This window comes from Podarcis melisellensis, assembly GCF_964234715.1.
Source record: "Podarcis melisellensis genome assembly, chromosome: 4".
Classification (NCBI taxonomy): domain Eukaryota; kingdom Metazoa; phylum Chordata; class Lepidosauria; order Squamata; family Lacertidae; genus Podarcis; species Podarcis melisellensis.
In genome coordinates, this window is record NC_138531.1 from 72,691,011 (window position 1) to 72,713,347 (window position 22,337).

Below are 22,337 nucleotides of genomic sequence, written 5' to 3' on the forward strand. Positions count from 1 at the left end.
CTACAAAGGAATGCTTAACAAGCTAGAGGTTAAAATATAGGAAGCTACTTTATACCACATCAAACCATTAGTCCAGGCTTCCTCAACCTTGGCCATCCAGATGTTTTTGGCCTACAACTCCCATGATCCCTAGCTAGCAGGACCAGTGGCCAGGAATGATGGAAATTGTAGCCCATCTGGAGGGGCGAGGTTGAGGAAGCCTGAACTAATGGTCATTCTCCTGGACTAATCTAGCTCAGTATTTACACAAACTGGTAAAAATACTCCCAAGGTTTCCGAGAGGAATCTTCATCAGCCCTACTATGGATTCCAAGGATTGAACCCAGGAACCCATTTCCCATAGAAAATATATATCCTATACTCAGCCACGGTCTTTCCTTTATTTAAAATATTATGTCTCATCTCTTAATCATAAGGATTCCTGAGACAGCAAACTGGATAAAGCCACCACATTAAAATCACTGAAAAAAATATGTAAGCAGATTAAAATACCCAACAAAATTAAACAATAGCTGTAGCACCAAACTGTATTAAAGCCTGGGTGGGGGTAGAGGGAGCAGCATCTGTAGTTTATTTCTAAAATCAGTAGGGAGTCTGGTAAGAGGCGGATTTAGGGGAGTGCGGGCAGTTCGTTCACACTGGGCACCGAGCCGCAACAAAGACTTAGAACAGAAGGTGAGAGTCAGGGGTGAGCACTGAATTTTGGCGTCACAGAGGGTGCCACTGAAATTTGAAAGCCGAAAGTCTGCCACTGATCTGGTAGAACATTCCAGAGGCCAGTTTCAGAGGCAAGGGGCCACAATGGGCAAGGCACTGTTACTAGTTGCTGCACACCTCACTTCAGAATCATAGAATCATAGAATTCTAGAGCTGGAAGAGACCACGAGGGTCATCTAGTCCAGCTCCCTGCAATGCAGGAATCGAACTGACAACCCAGAGGTTAAGAGTCCATATTCTAACGACTCAGCTATATATCAATCTCCTAAGAGAAGGTGAGGGAAATCTGAGAAGGTCCTTTGAAGAAGATTATTAAAGATCAGGCTATCTTCGGATAGCCTGGTTCAAAGCCATTTAAGGCTTTAGTGTTCAAAATCAGGACAATTGGGCCCAGGAACAAAATAGTAGCTGGTTGAGAGTCTGATCTGACCATAAACATTGGTAAGATCTAGATACAAATTCAAGTCTTCTGAATGCCTATGTAGCAAAAACTGCATCATCCACAGAAGGGATGTATCTGCAGACACGGATTACTCTTAGGTACGGGGGGATGTGGATTAAAAGGAACCCCCAATCAGGTCTATCAAAACTCAATGGCACAGAATGTTGAGAAGAGTGACAGGGTAAAAACCTGGGTGGGAAAGATGTCTCCCAATGTCAGTTGCTGAGAATCAAAGTTGGTGGGGTATGGTTGCACCCAGGTCTTTCTTGTGGTCTACCTTCATTGACATCTGTTTGGACAGTATAACAACAGGATATTGCACTAGAGGGGCCTGATCTATGTTCTTAGTAAGGAGTGGCTAGAGCAGAACATACAGAGATGAAGAGCCATATCATTTGATGGATAGGTGATTTCCTGGCTCACACCGTGAAGTATTGTATATTCTCAGTAGAGAAATTAAAGAACTGAATGTGGCTGGGATTGGTCACAAATGTATCCACCCTACACACATGAACCCCAAATACAGAGGGAATGAAGAAAACTGGCCAGTGAGGACTAAGAATGTTCAGTGCGAATGGAATATTGACTGGTTTGGGAGAGGAGGAAAATCAGGCTGTGTATACATTACCATTTACTCCCTCTCCAGTGCATGCCCACTGCTGGTGTCTGAAGAGGGCTGCACATGATGTAGGCCACAATCCATATGTATCCTGCTGTTTATTGAGAAATACTGCTGTTTGATATACTTTCTCTCAATCCAGCATCTATCTGATTTGAAAACAGAAGCTATAATTAAGCTGTGGTTTGTATGTTTTAGACAGCCATTGCACATGCTCAGATGAGAGCTTCAGTGAATTGGAGTTTGATGTGGGGAAACAATCTGGTAATGGGCACCAGCTGATGTTTATTGAAGGTTGCTGGGAATTGTAAATCTATGAGAGATAAACTACAGTGCCCCAGAATTCTTTGAGGGAAACAATGTGCTTTAAAGATATAGTGTGTGCACAACCTTGTTGGTAGCATTATTTAATAGTAGTTTTCATCCAGATCCAACCAATTTTCTATGCAGGAAGCACTGCTTGAGGAAAAATCTGGCACAATTATGTATGGTGATTTTTTTTCACTGTCTCCTGTGTGAAAGCTGGGCCTGCCAGTTAATGTTGCCTGTGTTCCAGATACTGGTGCTGCCAGTGTTTGTGAGATCTGTAAAAGACGTGACCATAGAAAGATTCAAAGGTTTGTTTGCACTTGCCATGGACAGAGATACAGGTGTGCAGAATGCTTGACCAGGTCAAGTGCTTTGATGGCTTGAGCTAAGCTGACAGAAAGAAATGGACCCATGCCAACTTGTGTATATTTTTTTACTTGTTTGTTTAGCTTTCTTTCTGTCGGCCTCTGGTGAAAGAGTACATGATGCAGGCACCATGCAGAAGCTAAGCAAGTTTGGGTCTGGTCAGCGGCGCTCTGCAGTCCCCAAGTATACTGCCTTAAGTTTCATGATGGAAGAAAAGTGTGAGGTAAAAATGTACTAAATACATCCACACCGGAGATTTAAAGTAGTTTAACCATCAGCTCTTCTTCCCAGGGCACTCCAGGAATTACAGTGGTACCTCACGTTACATACACTTCAGGTTACATACGCTTCAGGTTACAGACTCCACTAACCCAGAAATAGTGCTTCAGGTTAAGAACTTTGCTTCAGGATGAGAACAGAAATTGTGCTCTGGTGGCGCGGCGGCAGCAAGAGGCCCCATTAGCTAAAGTGGTCTTCAGGTTAAGAACAGTTTCAGGTTAAGTACGGACCTCCGGAACAAGTTAAGTACTTAACCTGAAGTACCACTGTATTGTTCTGTGGGGATGATAGAAGGGGTCTCATCATGATTCTCAGCACCCTTGACATATTACAGCTCCCAGGATTCTTTGGGGGGAACCCTGACAGCTAAGGTGGCATAAAAGCACTTTACACATATAGTGAGGATAAGCCCACATGCAACGCTTACCTGGGCTCTTGATTTTAAAAAAAGAAATCTTGCTTTTGAATAATGAATAACTGTGAGAACAAACCTATCGTGCAATGAGCGTTTCCTTAACTGGTAGAGAGATGAGTCAGTTTCTACACAGAGATGTTAGAGACAGCTCACTGCTTGGTAGCAACTGACTCAAATCAAACAAACATTTTCCCACTACCCTTACAAACGTGCTGAAAACTCAGTATAAGTCAGTATACAGCAGCTTGGGGGAAGCCCAAAAGAGTTTCACTGACTTTTTAACCCCACACTTTTGTCCACATAAAAATGTGTAAGGCATTCCCACTGTCTAGAGCAGTAATTTATTTTCACATTACCGTATGAAAGGTGCTCTCGGATTGTGCAGAATAAGAATAGCTAAGGAGATGAAGACTGAATATTTACCCCTCAGGTAGTTATTCCTGGAGGTATGTAATTTCACTGGGGTGGGGAGCTCTTTAGAAGTTAATGTGTGTTTTTGTTGGGGAGGGTTCCTGATCATTCTGTTATGTGGGGGGCCCTGTCCTTCTTGAAAAAAATAATGTTGATGACAACTAAATGGGGTGGTATATTAGAGGTTTATAAAATGATCCCCACCCCACAAACAGCCCATTGGCTAAGTGTGCTCAGTGGCCATAGAATGCTGACTGACTGTTGTAGGAAAGGGCCAAGTTCTACTTGTTTGTGTTATTGGTCCTCCAAACAATTATCAACGGCAACAAATCAGTTTGCCTAGCACAGTGCCAGCCTGAAGAATTCATTTGAAACCACTGATCAAGTTTCATTTCTAACCTAAAAAACAACAACAAAAAGCTATTTAGTTTCACAGCTTGGTTTTACTTCATCTCAGCCTATGCCACATAATCTGTAATCTTATGTCATCGACATAAATAAGCATTATTTCCTGCTTGGTGAAAAATTTGGGGGTGGGGGGAGAGAGCGAGCTTATATCGTCTGAACACTTGAGGCTCCCATCCCAAGTATATTTACTTGCGAATAAGTCCCACTGATGGAAATAGGATTTAGGAAGTATGATTGGGACTGGACTTTGTTAGAAGTCACCTTGTGTACACCTTCAAATTTCTTAACAGAGTTGTGACACTGAAAATTGGAAGTGTGTTATGTACAGAATAACCCCGAAGCACTAGAGAGGCATGACATTAAACTAAAAAAGGAACTGTTGCGCTAAATAATTTCTTCTATCATGGGAGGTTTAATGTCACCCATCACTAACTTTGCTACATGCCCTCATCAAGTACTTTTTCCTAACTGGAAAGTGTCCATATAAACGGTCTCTTGCTTGCCTAGTTGGGGGGGGGGGAGAAAAAACCCTCTTTTGCACAGATAGAATGTAGCCTATACAAAGGTAAAGGGCACTCAATCATTGCGCCACTCACTTTTGTCGCTGCCTCTGACAACTGGTGGCATCATCTCCACCTCAAGGCTGCCCATAATGGGATGCAGGTATCAAATGATTTGCACTAAAGCTTGCTAGCAACAAGTATAATTGCTCATACTAAAATCAGGTGTGATCCATATCTGTCTCCATACTTAAGTGAAGTACATGAGTTCCTTCAAAGGTGGAAAACAGAAATAAAGGTAAATTGGGTACTCCTTACATTAACAGAGGTAGAAGTTAATTTGAGGTGGTGTACTAGGTAAGAAATCAGTAGAAGGCAAATTGGTTAGCAGTTGGAGGCACTGGTCTCACGGAAAAAAGTCTAATCTTTGGGTGGTATCCTGTCGTCTTCCAGCTTGTGAAGGTTTGAACCCCTATTTCTCAGTTCCAAATACAGCATTCTGTCTCCTACACAACACTGGCAAGGTCTAGTAAGTCTGTGTAAAAAATTATGAGCTAGAACTCTGTATTATGAACCACATATTCAGCAAGTTGAAGATCCAGAATGTCTTAAAGGGGGATAAATAATGCCATTTGAAGTAGGTGTGAGTGTGTGTTAAAATAGAAAGGATATTTTAATTTAGTTTAACTTGGATTATTTTTCATCATGATCATATTAATATTTTTAGAAATCTTCTACCCAGCAAATGCAGTGTTTCAGTTATATTTTATTTCAAGAGAAGAAAAGTAAATTCACAGAGTGATCAAATGAAATCAACATGTACACTTTTTTTAGTTCATATACATACTTAATTGTTTATTCTTCTTAGTGAAAAGAAAATGCCAGTTTTAAAAAAACACTTTTTAAATTTACATTTGCAAAAAAAAAAAAATCATCAAACTGATTTCCAACGCTAATGTACAAATTTCTAAAACATGTTCACCTTTCCTAAAGTTTCAAAAATTAAAACTGCTATTGAAGGGAGGCAGTGTTCAGTCTCTGAGAGGCAGATACGGTAAATTAAACAGCAAAGTGCCTGGCATGCTCTGGTCCATAGGGTCACGAAGAGTCAGATACGACTAAACAACAATAACAAGTTCTTGTTCTGATGGTAAGTTGAATGAAAAAACATTAAAGAAACTCAATACTTAAAATTAGTGGTGAGCATAGGCGTCTTTTATTCTAGAAATCAGTTATCCTCAATCATGAGTCATGCATGAGATCAAGAGAAATATCTAGTACTGATCTCCCAGCAACTGATCTAATTGTCTGAAGAGTTCTTGTGCTGAATAATTTTTATTCTTCCTGTGAAATTTTAACTGAATTTCCAATACTTTTTGTACCATTTTACACAAATGAGAATGAGATTTACAAAAGGAAAAAAATATTTTATGTATATATTTCTTTAGAAATTCTTTCAAAAAAACCCTCTAAAATTATTATAACAGCATTATTTAAGGTTGTCATCCTATGTAGTCTTATCACGGCACAATGCAACTTACATTTTTAAGTATACATAGGATTGTGTTAAACTAAAATTTTACACGTTCTGTGCAAACACAGAGTTCAAAATGCAGATAAACAAAAAAAGTATAGATTTTAAAAGAATCCTGAAAAATTCAGTATTATAGCATTTAACAAGAAAAGATGCAGAATATAACAAAAAATGCATTCTAAACTAATTTTTCTATGTTAATAAGATTTTATAAAAGAGGCAGGTATGAATTGGTTTGGTTGCTCTGAGTTTGTAATATTGTACTTATTATGGAACAGCAGAATATTGACCTAAGGTTTTCCACGGTTTGTTTCTTATTGGTTGGTAAGCCTCTTGGTGTAATTGCCAAATAACCTTCAAGTCTGCTAATATTACAGACTATATTCCAATTTAACTTTGTAATTGGCTACATGGTTTAAGATAAGAAACATGCCATTTTATGAAATACAATTTACAGTCATATTACAGTCAATTAACTTTTTTGATTTGTTCTAATCTTTTCATTTTCTTACATTTCCATTACCTCTTGATCTTACTCTTGACATGGAGACACTGGATCTTTCAGAATTATGACTCTTGTCAGAATGATACTGACCTCCTCCTCTTCCTAGAAACATCTTCCCTGTGGGCAAACGCAGTCAAGGAGTAGCTAAGGCGAGTGTCTGAGCTATCAGAACTGGTTCCAAAGTTGTTGGCCTTTGTGCACGGAGTTATACATTGCAACAATGCCCTACGGATGTAGTCATCAAAGAAGTAGTAGATGAAAGGGTTTGTGCAGCTGTTGGCAAACGCAAATGGGCCACTCAGTTCCATACCGATATGGGCAACTTTGTAGGGAAGGCAGAAAGGTGGCTTCAGTTCCTGGATAGCAGACATCAGAGCTACAAACTTAAAAATGTTGAAAGGAGCCCAAGATAAAACAAAAATGATCACTACAGTGAAGACAATTTTGATGGATTTCTTCAGCTTTTTATCATGTTTTCCAGATTTCTGATAATGCACACAGAGTTTCTTGGTGATGGAGCAATAAAAAGTCAAGATGATGAACAGAGGAACAAAGAACGCCAAAATTAGAAGCAGCAGCGACCCAATCCGGTGAGTGGATGTGATTTCCTTGTCCACACAATATGTGCTGTTGTCATATCTCCTCAGCTCTCTGGACAGAAGGGTAGGCAACCCAAGTAGGCAGGACAGAATCCAGACACAAGTGCAAAGGATGATGGAATACAGCTTTGTTCTGATCCTCCTAGCCACTGATGGGTACATGATTGCCAGGTACCGATCGCTACTCATGCAAGTGAGGAGAAAGACAGTGCAGTACATGTTGACTGAGATGGTGTAGGAGCTGCCTTTGCAGAGAAAAGAGCCGGATCTCCAAAGTCCCGAGGTCCTCTCTTTGTCTACCCAAAAGGGTAGCGTGATAAGGAATATAAAATCAGACACTGCCAAGTTGACAATGAAGATATCAATTAGCCTCTGAACCCGTCGTTTGAAGATTAGCGCTCCTATTAGAAGGGCATTGCCAGCGATCCCCACCAGGAATACAATGGTATAGAGAGCAGGCAGGAAAATGTGTTTGTAAGGCAACTCCACAGCTGAGCAGTTATCTTCAGGAGGATCTGTGTAGAAATAGTAATCATAGCTAGAAGTTGATTTCTCCATCTCAAAAATGATTTGTGCGAAGAAGCTTTCAGCACTTTTATGTTCTTTTTGGCACTACAGATGACAGTTCTCTTCTTTTTTTTCCTTTCAGTTTCTTCCAGATGATAAGAAAAATCTGACGTACAACCTATTAATCTCTGACTAGGCATTTAAATGTCTAGCACAGAATGGGAGGGCCTGGTTTGATTTGACCAACCAGCATGCTTATATAGGCAGCTTTGACCATAAAATATGGTAGGGTGGGTTTCCTTGAAATTTTGGGAAGTGGGGAGGGGAGAGGTTTAAGTTTCTTAGTAAAGACAATTTATTAGTTGAGGTTTTTGAGGTTATAGATGGTTAGCAGAAGTAAGAAAGTGGTGAATTCAGTTCGTCAGGGTGGGTTGTTATTTAAATAACCGTTAGCTTGTCTAATCTGTGTTTCTAAACTTGGGAGGGTTCCACTCCCGCAAGCTTTACCAATTGACATGTTGCTGTTATTTGAAGTTGCTGTTATTCTGACAGCAGCAAAATCTTGTGTACAAAGATGTGCTTTAAAACTTCTACCTGACCTTTAATGTCAAATTTTATTCTATATTGCTGTTAAAAACAGTATCTTGCTCCTATATCTTTTCTGAAGCGTTTAAACACTCTTTTCTTAATCTCAAGTTTTGGTCCACCCTGTTAGCAACAGAACCAGAAAAAATATATATGAGGGTCACAGGAGAAGGAAAATGAATTTATGGGATGGTAGAGCTTTGCCCCACAGATTAAGACTTCTCATTGAGAAACAGAAGGATATTTTGCATTCATGCTACAATCATAAACAGATTTTATTTGAAAAAAGTCCTATTCATTTTTATGGGCTCAGCTTTCACAAAAGGATGCTTAGAATTGCAACCTTGTTTTAAACTCTGTTTAATTTGTATGTGAACTGTCTTTTCTTTGAGTGAGAAAGGGAGAGACTATGGCAGTGGTTCTCAAAGGGTGTGGTGTGCCACAATTGTGTGGCAGAAGAGGATAGCAAATGTGGCAGGAAAATTCAAGGACAATAAAAAAAAAACATTTAAGGATTTCAGTGTAGTATAGTATAATTTGGGGGGGGGGTATACAACCAGAAGCAGTATCCAATGCCTTTCTTCAGGAGCACTGGTTATTCTTCTACAGTTCTCCATGACATATTGTTGTGAACAGAGATTTTCAATTGTGAGAAATATGAAAGATCAAAAAATAGCTTTTTTGTTGAGAGAGCTATATCTAGGCCCCTTGCACCCTTGGCAAGGAAGTATATCGGCACCCGCTCCCAATTTGCACAAGCAAATTTTTATTCTGAACGTGTGGCCCAGAGAAAAACAATTGAGAACCACTGGGCTACTTCTCTACAGAGCCATCTATGCCTTTACTTGAACTACGCTTCATAGCAACTGGGGACACATGTATTGTAATTTGTTACTGCAAGAATGCCATTTTATTGAACCTATCTAAAAGTTCTAGCCAGATTCCCAAGAAAATTGTAAATAAAATTGTGCCAAGGTAAAACCTGTTATGCCACATCTCCTCTTGCATTATCAAGGAGATGTCATCTCTATTCCTGTCATGCGAGACTAGCTAGATTATGGTAAGCATATGAGTACTCAGTGAAAGCCCATCAAATTCCAAAACATCATAAGAAGTTAAACCCTAGCAACCTGGTATATGTGTCATTTCTCTCTCACACTGAGTTCTCTGAGAGCTGAAGAAAGAACCAGCAATCAGTAGTAGAACACAGCTTTGGTGAGTATGGTAATCCGTGCATACTGAGGTCTATGGGCCTTGCTCTTAGGTGGGGATGAATGAATTTGTCAGTTTTGGTTTTCTTTTTCTCATTTTTACTGTCTTAATTTCAGCTCCACACATTTTCACACTAGTTTGCAAAAAAAAAAAAAAAAAAGGATTTTGATGTGAATTTATCCAAATGCAGTACTGTATATGCTTTTGTAAAATATATTTTGCCCAATATCCTCTCAACATAATGCATTTTATATATTATATGTGACTTGATTGTATTATATTGCATTATAAACTTGATAGCCACGAGCTTTAGGGGTGCGGTAAGTAACAACAATTTTAAAGCATTCTATAAATATATTTTATATGTTCTTATGAAGTGCAATAAAGTGACGTCTTTTACATGCCAGTACAGTTGCTACCTTAAAAAAACCCCACACACAACACTGGCAGAGTTCCTATGCCAGGAGTTCAACAGGTGAACATGTTTCAAAAGGAATGAGAGATGCTTGTGTTTTGGTGAAACTCCAACCTTACGCCCTTAAGGTTGCAGCCCTTACCTGGGAGTAAGCCCCCTTTGATTTAATTTATGTTACTTTTGAGTAGATAAGTACAGAAAGGCTGGCACTATATATAAGGCACTGGAACCATGGCAGGAAGAGGCACGGCGGCAACTGCACGCTGAACCGAATTAAGAACTGGAAGCAGTTTGTCCATTGCACTACAGCCCTTGCTCCCAAGCAGTACCGCCGCCCGCCGCCCCGTCAGTGCCACGGCTACAGTATGTTCTGCTTCACACTGCACACGTTTTTTTTATTTAGGGCAGTTTTAGTTTTGAAGCAAAAAAGAGAGGAGGGTGGAAAAAACCCACCATTCCCACTTCGGCTAACGCTGGGCAACCTCCCCGCATTCCAGCGCCTTTGGTCAGCGAGACTACAATACCCAGGATGCAAATGGAAAGCGCCTCTCCTCCCGATCTTGGGCCAACAACAAAGCGCTTCCTACCTTGGTTTCTTAGCGGAGCGCCGCCGTCGATGCGGCCAGAACTTCATTTCCCAGGGTGCCTGGCGGTCGGGGGCGGATGAGCGTCTCCGAGGGAGGAGGAGGGGGAGGAGGGAGGAGGAAAAGACCCCTCCCCCGTCCCCAGGCTAAGCGTCGGCCGAGGGTGGGTGGTGGAAGCGGCGCCGTGGAGTCGGGAGGAGGATGGGAGGTGAGTATGGACGGGCCCGGCTCCCTTCCCCACCCGGAATTCATGAGTGGGATAGTACTGGGGTTGTGGGAGGGTAGGAGAGGGTGTCGGGAAAGAGTCCATGGAGGTGCGAGAGACCCGTGGCTTATATTTTGATGGGCATCTCCAAGAAGCAGGAAAGCCATCTGCCCACCAAGCACACCCTGCCCGCAACGCTGGCAGGTTCAGCCCTGCAGTTCGACAGAGTCTGCAGGCACCTGTCCCTTATTATTATTATTATTATTATTATTACTACTACTACTACTGATAGTGATGATTATGTAGTAATAATCACCCCCCACACCCCTAGATACACACTCCCTGGTATGCGCATCTTGCCTCCAAGGTGCAGTGCAGTCCCGCTTTATTCACTAGGGCTCACTCCCATTTTAGCATGCATCAGACTGCAGCTGTGGAGTTATGTATATAAGATGAGGATGGAGGAGGGGAAACAGAGAAAGGTGTGTGCCTGCGGGCCTTTCACCCCCCCCTTCCCCTCCACCCCGCCCATGAAAAAGGGATTAGGCTTCTGCTTTGGGAAATCTCTCTTGTTGTCAGCTTATATGTGTCTACCTGGGCGAACGTCTCATTTCTCCCCGGTATTGTAGTCTGAGATGATGCTCTCGCTGGTGGTCGTGATCCCTCTTGGTACTATAATTGAGGAAAACAACGAAATCGGATATGAATGGGCTTTGTGTTCCTCCCCACTGACAATCTGTGCCCTCGGATGCTGGTATCTATCAAAGGAAGTGTTGTTTCCACTACCCTTGTAAAACTCTGGAGCTAACAATGGGATCATCCTAACAAGAATTAGCCAGTGGATAGGACCAGTCGCCTGACCCTTTTTTGAGCCAAAGATGTGACAAGATAAAAGTGCTGTGCTACAAATGGTCTGGTTTCTAATTATTTTCTCATTTTCCTAATATATTTTTTAAAATCATTGTTTCCATATTTCCTCTTTATACATCTTTACTAGTAAGAATTGAGAAAGGTTTTGGTTAAACCTCAGTGTGAGAATGTATACCCTGACATCTTAATTAAATACAAAGTGATCTTATCCCCAGCAACTCCTAAATTTAAGATAGGCAAACTTCATCTTGTCTCTTGGTGGAAATCCATAGTACATATCCTATGCTTGTTACATGCTCAGCTTTAGAAATACTACTAGACTGTCCTAGGTTTGGGTGTTGCCTGCCCTATTTGTTTTGTTTTCCCCCAATCAAGATTGTTGAGTAGCTTGTGTTAAAGACAAAATGTGATTGTCTTGCACCAGCCTCAATTTGCTTCTTTCTTATCCAAATAAAATAAAACAAAAAGCCGCCTTTAACAACTTAAGTACCCTGAGGACACTGTTGTGAAAATAATACTTGTTAAAGCTGCTGAGCTACTCTTCAGTCCTGATTTCTGTAGGAACACCGAAGTATTCACCTTTCAGCAGAGAAAGTCTCCACACCACAAGATTTTTCTTGGTGAGATAGAAGGAATGTTTCAAACAATCAAAATTCCTTATTTGGCATTAAGATTTATTAAAATGAATGGGGTCTATTTCCAAGTAAACATGTATTGAGTTGAGCTGCCAGTTGAAAATATGTTCTATTTGAGATTTATTCTGTTTGTGCACATGGGGATATTATCTGAACATGAATCATGTGGAGGAAAAAACAAAAAAAATTCCTTCCAGTAGCACCTTAAAGACCAACTAAGTCAGTTCTTGGTATGAGCTTTCGTGTGCATGCACACTTCTTCAGATGTGGAGGAAGTACTTTGAAAACTTATGGTACATACATAAGTTTTTATAGTAGTGAATGTGACCATTTCTGCCAAAAAAACACAATGCTGCTCTTGTTGGAATACAGTATATGTGTACTGCTGATTCATGTGCCACTTTTGCCACATAATTGGGGCCTGTTTTGAACCCATTACAGTTCAAAACAATTTTGTCTACTGTGATTTAATTAAATATGCCCATTTGACTGACATTGGGTGAATGCCAGTTAGTAGTATAATTGCACAACTTTGATTTTCCTCTATCAACATCGTCTTAATGACAATCTCTATCTCGATTGAATAAACTTTCCAATAAACAGCATGATTGACTTCAGCCTGGTAGCACAGGTTTGTGGCAATTAAGTTTTATTCATGGTTTTGAGTCTGTGGCTGGTGGTCCTTAGGTATCCCAATATCTTTGATTTAATCTTTTTAACTTTCTGCCTAAGCCACTGGGGAGCTTATTTTTTTGACTCTCTACTTTTTGAGCTCGGATTATCTCTGATACTAATTTCATCTAAATGGTAACATTTTTGTTTCTTTTCTTTTCTTCCTGTTAGTGTTTTATCATTCAGTTTTTACTATCTTCTAAATATAAAGTGCCTTTTGCAAACCTTATTATTTATGGGCGTTCTAACTGTGACTACCCATTCTTTCTCCTTTTTCTGTACACCAACTTCTTCTGTATTAATACGGTAAGCTCTGGCTGCCTCCAGCCTTCATCTGTGTGCTCATACCTTCTTAACCACCTGCTGCTTTGCGCAAATGCTTCTTTCTTGAGCACTCCCTTTAATTGTCTTCATAAGCTCCAGACCATGCTCCAGGCTTTCACTTGGTTCTCACTCTTACTTTCTTCTAAAGAACACATTGCAAACTAAGATAATCCATAAAATAGCCACGCTCCTGAGTCAGCTTGCTGTCCTGTTTATACTGTGATTATTTGTAATTTCTTTGCTACTGGTAATACTGTGGGTGAGTTCAGACGCAGCAAAACCATGGCATTAAGAGAATGTCTCTCATCAATCCCCGGGACTCTTATGCTCCCTCTTCCAGCGCAATTGCAAGGAGATTGGAAGCCTCTACAGTGGTACTTCGGGTTACATACGCTTCAGGTTACATACACTTCAGGTTACAGACTCCGCTAACCCAGAAATATTACTTCAGGTTAAGAACTTTGCTTCAGGATGAGAACAGAAATTGTGCTCTGGCGGCAGCGGGAGGCCCCATTAGCTAAAGTGGTGCTTCAGGTTAAGAACAGTTTCAGGTTAAGAACGGACCTCCGGAATGAATTAAGTACTTAACCTGAGGTACCACTGTACTTCCGTTTTATTTTAGCTACAGTTTAGCTACAGACATACCTTGGTTGTCGAACACCTTGGTACTCGTACGTTTCAGCTTTCGAATGATGGAAACCCAGAAATGAGTGATCCAGTTTTTGAACTTTTTTTGGAAGTCAAACGTCCAATGCGGCTTCTGCTATTGTTTCTGGCGCGCTTGTGCAATCAGAAGCCAACTGGAAGCCGTGCATTGCTTTCCAAATGTTTCGGAAGTCCAACAGACTTCCGGAACATGTTCTGCTCAAAAAGCAAGGTACAACTGTATTTGGAACAGGCCAGCTTCATAAACTGTGATTTGAAGTTTCTTTGTTTCTGCAAGCCATAATCAGGACCGGCTACAGTTTGCGAAGGACTGGACAGCACAAGAAGCTGTGTTTAAACTAAAACAGAAGCTAAAGCTTCTGTACTTAACTCCTCCTCATGACAAGGCCAAAGGGAGGGAGCTTATGAGTCTGAGGCCCCCTGTTGTATTCTCTTAATACAAAAATTAATGCTAAAATACGTTTGAATAAAAACTAAGGAAACAGCCGTGTCCGAGGAAATTGCAACACCGACATCTTTGAAAGGAAGTTTAGATACTTGAGAAAAATGAGAGAATTTAATAGTGTGTGTTTTTATAGAGACATTCCACATTTTTGTGTGTTCTATGTCCATATGAGCTGTGAGCATGGACGTTACTGGTTCAAATCTTGCCTGCTAGAAACGCAGTAGGTAGCTTTTGCAAGCCTTTGTTTATTCCCCTCATCTACAAATTAGGGAGATAATACTGTCGTAAGGAGGTAATTGAATTGTGTTCAGCCTTCTAAAGTACTACACAAAAGTTATATTGTATTATTTTGTTGGTTTGCACTTCCATATTTCAATAAATAATTATCATATCCTCAGTTTATCATGGTCACAGCCACCAGCTGGAATGCGACGTATTTCATTGCACAATATTTTAAAAGTTGTTATTTTACTATTAAAGTCAGTCTTATGAAGCTTTCCAGGGAAGAACAGAAAATGTAACTGATTACATGTATAGACCAGTGTTTCCCAACCTTGGGTCTCCAGCTGTTTTTGGACTACAACTCCCATCATCCCTTGCTAGCAAGACCAATGGTCAGGGATGATGGGAATTGTAGTCCAACAGCAGCTGGAGACCCAAGGTTGGGAAACACTGGTATAGACCAATCTGCTTCCATCTTCCTCTGTCTTAGGATGGGTGGCTCAACTGATGGGTCTGTTCGGAAGATCACTTGTATTGACTGCTTTTTCTACATGCATGTTCTTCTAAATCTCTTAAGCCCTGCCTCCATTTTCATACATCAAGTCGTATGCACAGCATAATATTATAGCAGTAACAGTTTGCAGCTCAGAGGTACCTGATTTGAGCAGACAGAATTAATATGCAATAATGTACATGTGTGTGTTTATTTTAATGATTTTAACCTCACTCATGAGACTCCAAGGCCACCAGAACAGTTTGCAAGAATCAATGATAAAACAGTCTTTCAGGTTTATAATCTGAAACATGACACAAAAGGGAAAAGAATAGAAAGGGAGGAGAAAAAAGCCAGACTCTTTTTTTTTTTTTTGTTTTTTTTGTTTTGGGAGTCTGTGGTTTTGGGAGTGCCTGAGTTCTTGTGGCAATAATCTGGAATGGAACCATGTTAATCATTTTGTTTTCTGGTTCAGTCCTTTTTTATGCTCAACCCAGATACAGTTCAATGAGTAGAATTTTACATGAGGGGATGTTCTGAAGTTGCTTTAATTGCTAAATTGAACAGATGTTGCAAGTAAGCAATGAAAGGAACAGCTGGCGTACACATGTGAAAGTGGTTGGCTAGAGCCAGAAGAACACGTGTCTTCCTAACTCAGTTAAATTTCATGTTTGGAAACTTTCTGCTTTTTACTCTTTTCAATTGCAGTTGAGACACTATGATGGATAACCGTTTTGCCACTGCTCTGGTAATCGCCTGCGTGCTTAGCCTTATCTCCACCATCTACCTGGCAGCCTCTATTGGCACGGACTTTTGGTATGAGTACCGCAACTCATCGCCACCCGAAAATTACAGTGAAGTTAAGGCCACTTGGGATGATTTCACTGGTGAAGATGAAAAGTCTTATACAGAAGCTCTCTTTCGATGGAACGGCACCATTGGACTATGGCGGAGATGCATCACGATGGCTGAGAACTCTTACTGGTTCAACTCACCAAGTAAACCTACTTCAGAAAGTGTCTCTAAATGCGTCTTTCTCTTAGTGCCATTTTCCCGAGGGATCATTTGAATGCAAAGCAATGGTGCATGAATAAATTGATTAGGTTATCGGGTCCCATTTGAGCAGACATATCCCCCCTTTTTGTTGTTGTTAATTCTCAGTTTTAAGATGCGCAAATTTGCCTGAGAGAGAGCTTTAATTGTATCTTCTAAGCAAGTACCTCCATCATTTAAATCTAGGCTTGCTCTTAGGACCTTAAAATTATTAGTTTGTCTCTGAAGTAGTCTATCAAGTCTTCTGAGGAAATGACTAATAGTTTTGAGAACAATACCAAGTTAAAAAAGTTGGAGATCAGTGCCAGCTGCTGAATAATAATGTAAGAGAAGTGTAGTACTTAGGAAGTTATGTACCAGAGTTGGGCAACCTGTGAGCTGCATAATAATAATAACAATAATTTTATTTATTCTCTGCCCATCTGGCTGGCTTGCCTTACTGTAACCTTAGGCCTTATCATTTGCAGTCCCTGCAGCTGCCCGCACCCTCCGGCCAGTGTCTTCCTTCCTTCCATTCCTCAGCATCGTTGTTGTAAATCAATAGTCTTGATAGTGCCTTAGAGGCTATAAACCTATAACCATAAACCTGTTCCTTCTTAAAATGCTGCAATATGCGTTGTTGTATGGGGTGGGGCTGCCGAACTGTGATGTCACAATGACATTGGGAGACTCCTTTTTTTGCCTGCAGAGTTTGAAATCCAACCATGCAGGCAAATGCACAGCCTGCAATGCACCATTCAAAGGGTTCCACAAAACTGGCAATCAGCTGGTTGTTGGGTCTTGGCAAGCCTCTTTGTACAGGGCTTTGCAGGTACCTGCATACCTCACCCCATTTGCCTGAGCCAGGCCTTTACCTACCCTACACCTGACATCATATATGGCATCAGGTGGGCATGGTTTGACTGTAACTGCCTTGTGGGCCAAGTGGTGAGGCCTCACAGGCCTCTTTGGGCCCACAGGTCAGAGGTTCCCCACCACACCTAGTTAACCCAGCTATATGTATGCGCGTGAATGAATAATGATAGTCAAGCAAAGCAGAGCCTAATAAATGTTATTTCTTTCTTCATTTTGGAAGCTGAGATGGTCACAAGGTGCGTCAGTTTTTCCCTTTCGGATCAGTTCATGGAAAAATATAAGGATCCTGGGAATCACAATAGTGGCAGTGATCTGAACAGGACCTGTAAGTATTTTTTTTGGTTTTGTGTAGCAGATAAAATGTATCGGAGGCTGCAGTCCTCTGCCCACCTTACCAAAGAGTAAGAGCCATTGAACCTGGTGGGACTTGCTTCTGAATAGACATATGAATGAGAAAGACTCGAGACATGTTTTAACTTGGCCATAAGACATGTTTGCCTTCATCAAATGTGGATAAATGGAAAGTATGCTGCCTTGTCAAAGTCGGCCAACAGTGCAGCCCTGTGCATGTCTATTCAGAAGTAAGTTCCACTGAGTTGAATGGGACTTACTCCCATGCAAAGTATGTTTAGTATTGCAGCTCAGGTCATTTATGATGCTCTGGTAATTTACTTGGGATTCTTATATATACATATAGCATAGTCTTTCATTTAGCAAAAACAAAAAAAAATTCCTTCCAGTAGCACCTTAAAGACCAACTAAGTTAGTTCTTGGTATGAGCTTTCGTGTGCATGCACACTTCTTCAGATGCCATTTAACAGTTATACTCTGCAAAATTCAATGTTTTATTATGTGATGTATTTCTGTACTGTTTAGTTCGGGGGGAAAGCTAGAGTTCTTGGGCTCTGCCACAATTAAGTAACTAGATAGTAGATTGAACTACTCTCCATTTGTCTTGGAAACAATGCATTTTGCACCATGAGATTGGAGTGAAAGGCCCTAAAGTTGGAACATCCCAATCATGTTCCTCTCCCTATTTCCTTTAGATCTTTGGCGCTTGCAGTTCCTCCTGCCTTTTGTTAGCCTTGGGCTGATGTGCTTTGGGGCTCTCATTGGGGTCTGTGCCTGCGCCTGCCGCAGTCTCTACCCCGCCATTGCCACCGGAGTCCTCCACTTTCTAGCGGGTGAGTCCTCTTGGCAAACTTCAACCCATGTATTCAGTGTTGAAATGTGAATATCTTAACGCGGTGAGCCAAGAATTAGGTGCTGTAAGTCTGACCAAAATATACTTACTGCTTCTTCTCCAGGTTTGTGCACGCTGGGTTCAGTTGGCTGCTATGTAGCTGGAATTGAGCTGCTCCACCAGAAGCTAACCCCTCCAGAAGATGTGCAAGGCCAGTTCGGCTGGTCCTTCTGTCTGGCCTGTGTCTCAGCACCCCTGCAGTTCATGGCTGCTGCCCTTTTCATCTGGGCTGCACGTACTAACAGGAAGGAGTTCACACTCTTGAAAGCATACCGTGTGGCATAACGGGATATTTTCATTGCTTCCCGTGTCTGTTTCCCCCCCCCCCCCCCCGTTTTAATACTTCGTTTTTGCCCCCCTTACTCCCTGGCTCTTTTTATTTTATTTTAATTTTGTTCCACAAAATGCATGAAGTGAAATGGCCTGAGGGTTTTTAAAATTAAAAGACCTTAGAGGCCAATTACCAGGAATAGCACTTTCTTGCCAGAGATCTGCAGGGTTTTAACAAGTTTCTTATCTGTTTGGTTTTGTGTTTTTTTAAAACTATAAATTTTAATGACATGTCTTTGTTATTCCCACTGCAGTACATTTTTTCACATCTAAACCTGATATTCAAAAACAATTAACAGGGTAGTGTAAGCAGGAGAAGGAAGATTTTAATGACACTAATTTTGGCAGTACTGTATGTGTGTTATGACCCACTAGGAAATAAACCAGTGCAACCTCTTTCATAAATGTAGCAATAGAACTTTGTTCTAGATTGTGATACAGTCTTTTCCCCCTCACTCTTACGCCTACCGCTGTATCCCTTTCAACCTTTTTGGCTTGATTGTTGTAAAAAGGTTGGTAGCCATGAGCTTTCTAAATTAAGTGAAATGATGTCAACATTTGTTTGTTCCATTTCCCCCCCTCTCTCCTTGTAGTAGGAGCTTCTATTACAAGGTATACCTTCTAATTTGACTAATGTAAGCGTGTATATAAATCTGAATTTTAAAACCCTTTATTTATGCAATGCAATACCTTATTGGATTTTTGTATAAGTATTATTCATGTCGCCTAAACTAAAACTTTTGTTTAAAAAATAAATCTGAGCAAAGCTCCTGGAATTTTACTGGATTTGTATGCAGCCGATGAGACAGAAAAATGCATGGAGTACAACTGAAGCTCTGTTTCCACTAAGAGAATCTTGACATGGACTTCTGTCCAAATTTCCATTTTTATGCATGTTTAAAAACATTATGGAATGGAGAGTAAGAATATGTGGAAGAGGAAAAGTTTGTTGGTCTCATTTCAAACTGATACTAATATAAAACAGACGTGGTACACATTTTTTAAGGCATCCGCACAGTGGTTCTAACTCAAATTAGTCCAATTGTGTGTTGTGGTCATTGCAAATAAATAGGTAATAATTAGATCCGCTGGGAAGAGACGGTGGGCCAACCTTGTAGGTCCAGTCTAGATTACGCTATTCATTCGTATGCAGAATACATTTCTCTATTTATGCATCAAGGGATTTTTAAAGGTAACCTTTACAAAACATTGGGGAGTGAAAGGAACCTATGGAATTACACCTGTGACATGAATGGTGGTAGGGATACTGGCCAATAGGCTTCTATGACATTCCCACCGACACCTTTCAGATTACGCTTGACTTGGCAGTAATAGCACAGGGAAGAGGGTTTTAGGGATGGCATTGCAATCTTGAACACTGGGTGAATGTGCCATCCCCAAAACGAACAGAGAAGTAGCACTTGAGCCATGGGCATCTGGATTGCCCACAACATACGAGTAACCAAAGAACTTGCATGTTTATGTGATCATACAAGTATTCCCTGAGGCTCAAAACTGGCTTGTCCTGAACATCAACACGTGTGCAGCTAACTTGCAACATGCTTATTTTACTTATGTGATCACAGCTTTGCACAGGTGGGTGGAAATAAGCAAGTAAATGGAGAATGTCACCCTCCCCACCTGCTCAAAGCTGCAATCACGGGTTTGGGAAGGCAGTGCAAGGGCTCTGGCAACATCCTGGAGCCCTCAAGCCTCCTTCCCGTAGCTGGACAAAAACCTACCAGGCTTTGGGAAGGAGGTTGGGTTGCTGCCAAAGCCCTCCCACCACCTACCCAAAGCAGGACAAGCAGCCCTTCAGTTTGCAGGGGACTTGGTTCCAGGAGTTCCTGGTTTTACGTCTTTTTGCGTATATTCTTTGACCCCTGGAACCTAACCTTTATGAGTTGCCTGTGTTGGGCAAATGCTGTGTTTCTCCACCTTATTGAATGAATCATTTGAATTGCTTTACATATCTGTTTCATTAGAACATGGAGAACAGGAATGGCAGCTTGTTCAACAAAAGAAGTCACCCCAGAAATGTATCACTTCATAAGTCTGCATTTCATTTCCTAGTCTTTGCATTGTTAACATGCAGCTTAAATGGATACTGCAAGTCCTCAGCCATCAACCCTACGCTTTCCGTGTGATATGAGAATCTTGTCTCTGCCCTGTGTTCATACTTTCTCATATAGCCAAGGAAAGGAACCTGCACAATCTCTGTTTGCCCAAAGTGATATTTTAGTAGCCTTCTGTGCAGCACACACACACACACACACACACACACTTTTCAAAAAAGGGAGGGGGGTTCAAAATCAGTTTGTAACATGGTGTGGAGGACTCGTGGTTCGAAGAAAGTAAGTAACATTTATACCAGGCATCCCTAAGCCTTTGAATCCACTAAAATAGCTCTTTGAAGTCCACACTTGAACAGGAAATAGTTCTGAGCAGTCACATTTGATAATGTTAATCTACTCCTCACCCCTTCAGCTGAGGCCAGTACTTGGATCTTCCCAACAAACTTCCCAAAGTCTTGTCACCTCTTCAGAGTCATTAGAATTATATATTTTAAAAATCAGCATTACAAAACAGAGCAGGAGTCAGTTTTGAGGAGACCGTCAACATATTTATGGAGACGTTTGTGAAAGCCTAAGGGCCGGATACTTTTTTATTTCATTTTAAGGGCAGATCAGTTCCTCTGGAGCTGCATGTATCTGAAACAAGAGGACCTCACCATCTAATTGTGTGCTGCCTTTCCATAGTTGACCATGCTCAAGGCAGTTTACAACATGAAAATAGTTGCATAATTACAGAAATATAACAAAAGTCGCAAGCAATAAATAAGAGAATATAATAGATAAACAACAAGATTTTGGTATTTTACAAAAAAAAAAGGTCAAGATAATAAACTTAAGTCTTGGAAGGCTTCTAGGATGCCTGACTGATAATGATAATAAAATGCTGATGCCTATGAAGAAGCAAGGTGTCAAGCCAGGACAATGTCAAGCACATTGAAAACCGCATGATCCAATCACAGGCATATACTCTTGATATTTGGAAAGCCAGGATGGGTGGGGACGGCTTGAGGTAAAACTGAAACATTGCTGCTATTATAATGCCTTAATCTGTGTTGTAAGCGGCAAAACACTGAGAAGGGTGTGTATGTTGTGGTTGCTGTTTCAGTATTGGAAATTGGCCTCAAGCGGTAGAAACAGTGCATAATTTATTGGTTTCAATCCAGCTAAAATTAGTTGTGACTAATGGTGCACTTCCACGCATGCTTACTTAGAAGTCCTATTGTGTTAAATGGAGCCTGGGCAACAGGCTGCTATGGGAAGATGTGCCCCTTCGGATATTTGGATCCCAATACCTATTCAAGCGCTCCCCAATAGAAGATCTAAGTCCGAGAGTGTGTTTCATAGCCCAAACTGATGCTGCACCCATGGAAAGCATACAATTCCCTCTTTAATACAGTGGTACCTCGGGTTAAGTACTTAATTCATTCCGGAGGTCCGTTCTTAACCTGAAACTGTTCTTAACCTGAAGCACCACTTTAGCTAATGGGGCCTCCTGCCAGCGCTGCACGATTTCTGTTCTCATCCTGAAGCAAAGTTCTTAACCCGAGGTACTATTTCTGGGTTAGCGGAGTCTGTAACTTGAAGCATATGTAACCTGAGGTACCACTGTATTGGATTTAATTTTAGAAGCTGATACAACTGACTGTAAAAGAAATAGTACTATTTGATGATAAATATAGAAGGTCTGACTAAAGCAGTATGGGCCTTACTTCTTGAGAGCTTTAGATAAATGTCAAGACCTCATTCCCATCTGTTTTATTCATTTATTCTCTTATTTTATCACTTCTTTCCTATGGTGAAAGACTATTGAAGATACCTGAATTTATTTTTATGAGGGGAGTG

General features: G+C 40.9%; 2 protein-coding genes across 3 annotated transcripts; one reads left to right on the forward strand and one right to left on the reverse strand.

Annotated features, from left to right (window-relative positions):
* Nucleotides 1-6,072: 6,072 nt before the first annotated feature.
* On the reverse strand, nucleotides 6,073-8,139 carry GPR15 (G protein-coupled receptor 15). The gene has a single exon (XM_081909277.1). The coding sequence runs from the start codon at nucleotides 7,660-7,662 to the stop codon at nucleotides 6,580-6,582; it is 1,083 nt and encodes a 360-aa protein (XP_081765403.1). The 5' UTR covers nucleotides 7,663-8,139; the 3' UTR covers nucleotides 6,073-6,579.
* Nucleotides 8,140-10,448: 2,309 nt separating this feature from the next.
* On the forward strand, nucleotides 10,449-19,201 carry CLDND1 (claudin domain containing 1). Of its 2 annotated transcripts, none has more exons than XM_081907939.1 (5): nucleotides 10,449-10,615; nucleotides 15,648-15,937; nucleotides 17,068-17,172; nucleotides 17,894-18,031; nucleotides 18,155-19,201. In XM_081907939.1, exons 2-5 carry the CDS (start codon nucleotides 15,658-15,660, stop codon nucleotides 18,373-18,375), a joined length of 744 nt encoding a protein of 247 aa, XP_081764065.1. In that variant the 5' UTR covers nucleotides 10,449-10,615; nucleotides 15,648-15,657; the 3' UTR covers nucleotides 18,376-19,201. The 2 variants fall into 2 exon arrangements, with proteins under 2 accessions (XP_081764065.1, XP_081764066.1); XM_081907940.1 differs by lacking the exon at nucleotides 10,449-10,615 and adding an exon at nucleotides 14,949-15,097.
* Nucleotides 19,202-22,337: the final 3,136 nt, after the last annotated feature.

Excerpts from the sequence above, each read along its gene's own strand:
- GPR15 (XM_081909277.1), bottom strand. The coding sequence starts at position 7,662 with ATGGAGAAATCAACTTCTAGCTATGATTACTATTTCTACACAGATCCT.
- CLDND1 (XM_081907939.1), top strand. The coding sequence starts at position 15,658 with ATGATGGATAACCGTTTTGCCACTGCTCTGGTAATCGCCTGCGTGCTT. Across the intron at positions 15,938-17,067 it reads TTACTGGTTCAACTCACCAA|CTGAGATGGTCACAAGGTGC; the intron begins GTAAACCTACTT and ends TCATTTTGGAAG. Across the intron at positions 17,173-17,893 it reads CAGTGATCTGAACAGGACCT|ATCTTTGGCGCTTGCAGTTC; the intron begins GTAAGTATTTTT and ends TATTTCCTTTAG.